Below are 6,170 nucleotides of genomic sequence, written 5' to 3' on the forward strand. Positions count from 1 at the left end.
GCAGCAGCAGCAGCAGGAGGAGCAGCAGCAGCAGAGCTTTGACTGCAGTCAGCTCACAAAGAGTCACTGCACGCCATCTCCCTCTCTGTTTATTTACTCTGTCAGACTCTTTATCGCTCCTGTCTGTCTCTTCGCTCAATCTCAAGGTTAAAATGTCACATGATGAAGCAAAAACATCCCCTCCCCTCTCCCACCTGTCCTCACCTCGAGCTGTGACGCACATAACCAAAGGCAGGAAGGCACAGTGACGTTAAGTATCACAATTTTATTACAAAAATTAAATTCTTCATCTCTCAGTTTTGCCATGCTTGGAGCATATAACAATACAGTAAAAAACCCAGACCCAGAGAAGATAGTAAAGCAGATTTCAACAATGCTTTCACAGCACTCTGTCGTTCATGCTGTTACTATACAAATACTTTAACATTCCTAATACAGAGTAGTACAAACACCTGCCAAAACACGTCATGTCAGATAACAAACTGTAATTAAAGTACATTTACCAGAGAAACAAGAAAACTCAACCCAGCTCAGAAAGAAAACAGAAACCAATAAACATTGAATTTGCAACTTATAACATACTGAATGTGCTGAATATTTGTACCAGCCCAAGGCACCCAGGCTTTGTAGCAATGTTGGCAAGTTAACGACATTCTTACAGAAACACTTGAAGCAAACGACAATAACAAATTGGCTTGTACCACAGTCTGACTTTGCAGTGTCCTTCAGCGTACCCTCCTCTCCTGGCGATCTCTTCGTCAGTCACAGTGCAAGTTCCGGAGGGGAGGGGCGGAGTGAAGGAGTAAGAGGAGGAAGAGGAGGAGGAGGGGTGTTTGTTTGTGTGTGAGGTGGGAGGGTATGGGACCTCAGGAAGCTGTACCACTCGAGATATCACTTTACAGCGCCAAACACTGACAGAAATTGGATGGACAGTGTAATCTCCCACACTCCGGAGGGGAAGGGGGCGGGAGCAGTTATGTAATTCCTCTCTTGGATTGTGAATTGTCGAAACATAAGGCGCAGATTGCAAGCTGCCAGTCCAAGACGAAATAAGCCAAACGAAAAGCTTAGGTGTGCTTTCAACTCAACGTCCAAGAAAGAAAAGAGAGAAACAGACACCGATACTTTCTCACTGAGGTCTCCAAGACGATTTTTTCCCCCCTTCGAGATGAAAAGTGTTGTTTTGCACATTAATACCTAAGAATGATAGAAATCCCCGATTGAAGCTTACCAATAACTCAAATAGTCTCTAACAAACGTCAAATGAAGACAAGAACGACAAAAGCTCAGAAATACAGAGAGGCCTCTCTTGATGCAGTTCAGTTGTGGGAACGGCAGGGCTCAAATGTCCATTTGGTCGCTCCGCCAAATATTTCGATGTTGCTCTCCGTCCAGGAGAAGACGTTCCCAGCCGGTGCTTTGCTGTTGCATGTGGCCAAGTTGTAGATCTCTGCGATAGAGAGTTTCCTATTCCAGATGTTTAAGTTTGCTAATTCTCCCACGTAAGCTTGTGTTGCATCAAAGCCTCCTCCCAGCGTGTCCTGTGGAACAATTCAGACAAGTGTTAGTCACAAGTTCAATGAGCACAACAGTAGATGTTAAAAACTCTGAGACATTTCAAATGAGATGGAGAGGGTTGAATTTTGAGCTCAAAGTGACATGATTCTGTCTTGAGTAAAAAAGGAGGATTTAAAGCCGATGAGTATTCTTAAGTCAGAAAATAGAGCCTGGTGGATTTATGCCTATATGTTCTTTCCTGTTGTATTAGCTGTAAAGTTGCAGAGTATATCATGACCTTTCAATGACAGAGCTGCAAACAGTCGTGATTTTTTATAAAAGACAAATGTGCTGAGGATTTTCACCAGCATGGTCTGTAAACTGTCAAACAACTGTGACAAATGTTCATAATAATTTCCCAGAGCCCAAAGTGATGCCTCCAGATTTCTCACTTTTCAAAGCAACAGTCCAAACCCTGAGGACTCCTGTTTCACTGTCATCAGTGACAAATAAAGGCAGCAAATCTGACAGCTCATAAGTTTCTGCAAGTTTTTGTTACTTTGCTTCGAAATGACAAAAACAAGCTTGGATTTATGAAGAAAACCTTTTTTTCTGACTTTACTTCAGCTTTCCAGAGCCTTAAGGTCAGCTCATCACGTTTTTAAAACCTAGAGGAGATCAAGCCTTCACAGTCGTTCTAACTCTGTGGTCCATTTCACCTCTGACTGTGTGGACTGTGAATAGCCTCTCCACTTTTTTCCTCTCTGCTTTTATTGTTTCTACCTGTTTTTCTGTAAAGCACTTTGGCAGGCTTTTTAAAATATGTCATATAAATAAAGCTGACATTGTCATTTACTATCAAGAGTTTTTGCAGTTTCACCAAATGAAAGCAAACTTAAAGTCTCTCCTGGAAACACTCCAAGGATGTCTTTCTGGCAGGATAACAGTGGACTCTTTTCTCTAATAGAATGACAAATTGCACATTAATATGAGTGGAAAGACTTAATGAAGCACCTCGTCAAATATCTCCACAATCTAATTTCATAAATATTCACACCTTTAATCTGTGACCGAAATTTAAAAGCAGAACTGTGCCAGGATCCCTCCCTAATGTGTGAGCAGATTAAAGTGCAGATAACGGATCTAAAAACGAGTCTCCACCTGCTCTTGTCCCAGGACCAGCACTCCCTCTGGTTTGATGGGGTGGTACGGTGCCAGATTCTCCCCGCTGCCCCGCATCACTCCGTCCTGGAAGGCTTCCCACATCCCGTCGCGGGTGGTCCACGTGATGCACAGGTGATGCCATTTCCCGTCGTTGATGAGGAATGGAAGCTTTGCCACCTGCAGCAGAGACATAACATTTGTCTCACTCTCTTTTACACCCCAGTAACTCATTTCCTGAAAACAATCACACCTCCTTTTCTTCAGCCTGTTTATAACTTCAACTTCCACCTTCCATCCAGAGTTTTTACAGCCCTGGAGAAAACTCTTTTTTTTTTCTTCTAATGCACCTTGGTCGTGGAATTATCTCCAAAAAGAGCCAAAATTGGATGCAATGATTTCTCTTGGTGAAGAGCATCTTTAAGCATGTGGTGACAGAGACATGTGGTTGTTTTTCTTGAAAGCCAAATGTGTATTTGATTATTTGTCTTAAACCGATTGTGTTGTGTAATTTTTGGCCAGGTCTCTCTTGTATAAGAGATTTTTTAATCTCAATGAGACTCTCTGGTTTAAAGATTAAATAAATAAAAAAAATAACAATAAAATAAAAAAATAACCTCAGTCACATCTCTCCTCTTCTGTAGCTCTCCTGGTCTTTCCTGACACCAGGTTACTGACTCATCAAGCTCTTTATCACCAACAATAACCTCTCTGACTCTCACTCCCCCTTTTAAACAGAGTCTGAACATTAACATGACGTTTGTAAACACATAAAGCCATGTGGTGATGAAAGATGTCACAACAGTCTGTGTGTCTCTTACCTTGTCATTGATGAGAATCTCCATGGGGTTGTTGCCCCACTCGATCAGCACCAGCTCATTGGACTGGCCCGGGACAGCATAGGAAAAGGGCGTTCCCACTCCAGGTGAGGCGTTGGACTTGATCCAGAGACACACGCTGAATGAGTACATCTCAGGGAGGCTCCTCTTGGCTTTGGCGTACATGTAGTTGGTTCTCAGGGGGAAGGTGAGCTGGAATTTGTCTGTCGGCCTGGTGTCTTTACCTGCACAAGACATGTCAGACTTATCATTTAGTATTTCAGGTTAGGCTTCAGAGTTTCCTCATGTCTCCAGAGAGGAACTTTAAACACCTTTAACAATGGCTGTTACATACAAGAAGTTGTGATGGACTGACTTAAGGATCAAAGTGAACTTATAAAACCTGTGCATCCTCATATCTAACAGAGAGCTTTGTCTTCACTCTGATTTTCCTCTCTTGCCTCCTGTCCTCTCTGCCTCCTCTCTTTTTGAAAACAACACGAGCACGCGCATTTGCTTTTTTAGCTCCGTGCAGGAGCTGAAAACGCTTCCCCAAAGGCGCCAGTGAAAAGGCGCAGCCTGTGAAGTTACTCTGCCTCTGACCCCTCTCCGGACAAAGCCCCCTCTGTTTTGAACGCTCACGCTGGACAATATCCTGCTCTGAAAAAAACACAGAAACCCAGCGCAGCAGAAAGTGCCAGCAGCGGGTCTTGAGATATGCAAAGCAATGCAGCTCTCTCCTCCCTCACACAATGTGCGCGCAACGTGATGGTTGCGGTATTCCAAACGGCTCCATGTGTGTGTGTGTATGCTCCTGAGTGCTTCCGTGTTTTTATACTGGGATGATCTTAAACTTAAAAGGCAATTTACTCCACTCTTAATCCTGTTAAGACCTGCCGTAGAGCCACATTCAAAGCGCGGAGGATCCGAACGCACCTTTCTCCAGGTCCGTTATGCGATGGTGCAGAGAGGTGAGCGTGGACTCCACTCTGTTCCGCTGCTCGGTGTCGTTCCTGGAGCCCGGTTTGGACTCCTCTAACGTGTTGACCCGGGATAGGACCTGCTTCTCCATGTCATCTATCTTGTTTTGCAGCAGGTCTTTCAAGCTGTTCGCCTGAACGGTGTTGTTGCCTCGGCTGTACTGCTGCAGTAGACAGAGGGACACAAACACGGGGTTAAAAGAGAACAGAGGATACTTTCTGAAACATGTGCACTCTACTCAGAGTGGAGTTTAAAGCCCCATCCCTTCCCTGATCACTGTCCTTTATGGATATCTGCTCTGCGACGCGTTATATAAAGACAGGTATCCTGCTCTTGGTTTAGGCTACTTTACGAGATGTTTTTCTCTATGTGAGAAAAAGATTGCGAGACTTGGAGCAGATCCGCAAACAGTTGGAGAACAAAGCTGAAGCGCTGTAAAAGAGGATTATCCTTAATTCTAATAAATAACCAGGGAAGCTAATTAAATGAACTTTTGACCTGATCCGCGTTGCCTCCTCTGCGTGCCTACCTCTAGGTTCTCCAGTCTCTGTTTTAAGGTCTGCAAAGTCTGACCCAGCTGGGCCAGAGTTTCCGTGGTGCCCCGGGATACATCCCCCATCGTGTTCTTTGACCCCGGCCGTCTCCCGCCGGGTCCCGTCCCCGGCAGGCTCTGGCTCTCGCAGCGGCTCAACTTGGACGTTAGTTCCCTGATTGTCTCCTTCTGGTTCATTATGGTCTCCTTCTGCTGCAGCACGGTCTCCCGCAGCTGCATGACCGTGGTTTTCAGGTCCTCTGCCGGCCCGCTGTTCTGCATCGTGGCCGTGCACAAGTCCATATCCTTCGGCACTGACGTGCAAATAAACTGTGTCTGTCCGAAATCTTGCGCCGAGCTCTCCATAACAACCAGGCAAGAAAGTAGAAAAAGTTTCCACGAGAATCCGTCCATGTTTCCAGTCATGCACCGCGGCTCACTGAGGGAGTGAGTGTGTGGAGAGAGTGTGAGGTTTCAGCACCACGGAGCTGTCCACTGACGCTGTGAGCTCTGCTGTCAGAGTGCGCTTTATATAGCGCACAAAACGCAGCGCAGTTTCACCGCATCACTGAAGGGAGGCAGCGGGTTCTGCTCTACCTACTGAGTCCAGCCCCTTATTTAAGGTCGTCCTGGGCGCTGTTCGCGGAGCTCCCACTCAATCCTGTCTTACAGTAGCAGAGCGCCTACACGGTGTTAGTGGTTAGAGGAAATGTGGAGTAGTAGATCAGCAGTTCTTGGAAGTTGAAGCAGTCACGACATACTTTTGTACGGCGTCTTTATTTTCTTCACATAACTTATCTGTGCTGCAAAAGTAACGTTATTAAGCCTGAATCAGTGGGCTACATTGGAAAAAATAAAAATAAAAACTTTGAAAAGTTCCTTCTTAAAAATGATGCTTAAAGCAGGCTGTAAGGGGTATTAGTAATGACGGTGATGAGGTCTGAAGAGCTGGAGTCTGAAAAGTCCTGTTCCTGCCAAATCATTTTTGATCCTCGTGTAGCTAATGGGGAGCTCTGTCAACTTTAAACCAGCCCAAAGGTTAACATTTTCAATGTCAATTGTTGACCATTAGACATTCTTACGTTGAAACTTACAACGTTTGTACTGGCCTTAGGTTTTATACATTTGTGGGATGAGTAAGCTATTTGACCAGGTGAACTATCTAAAGCCTAATGAATATT

General features: G+C 44.9%; 1 protein-coding gene across 1 annotated transcript; it reads right to left on the reverse strand.

Annotated features, from left to right (window-relative positions):
* Nucleotides 1-250: 250 nt before the first annotated feature.
* On the reverse strand, nt 251-5,503 carry LOC141787176 (neuronal pentraxin-1-like). Its single transcript, XM_074665460.1, has 5 exons — nt 4,987-5,503; nt 4,413-4,620; nt 3,480-3,721; nt 2,659-2,838; nt 251-1,541 (listed from the first exon to the last, which is right to left on the reverse strand). Exons 1-5 carry the CDS (start codon nt 5,413-5,415, stop codon nt 1,320-1,322), a joined length of 1,281 nt encoding a protein of 426 aa, XP_074521561.1. The 5' UTR covers nt 5,416-5,503; the 3' UTR covers nt 251-1,319.
* Nucleotides 5,504-6,170: the final 667 nt, after the last annotated feature.

The sequence above is a fragment of the Halichoeres trimaculatus genome, unplaced genomic scaffold (assembly GCF_033239565.1).
Source record: "Halichoeres trimaculatus isolate MK-OKI-2021-1 unplaced genomic scaffold, fHalTri1.1 fHalTri1_scaffold_2, whole genome shotgun sequence".
Lineage (NCBI taxonomy): Eukaryota > Metazoa > Chordata > Actinopteri > Labriformes > Labridae > Halichoeres > Halichoeres trimaculatus.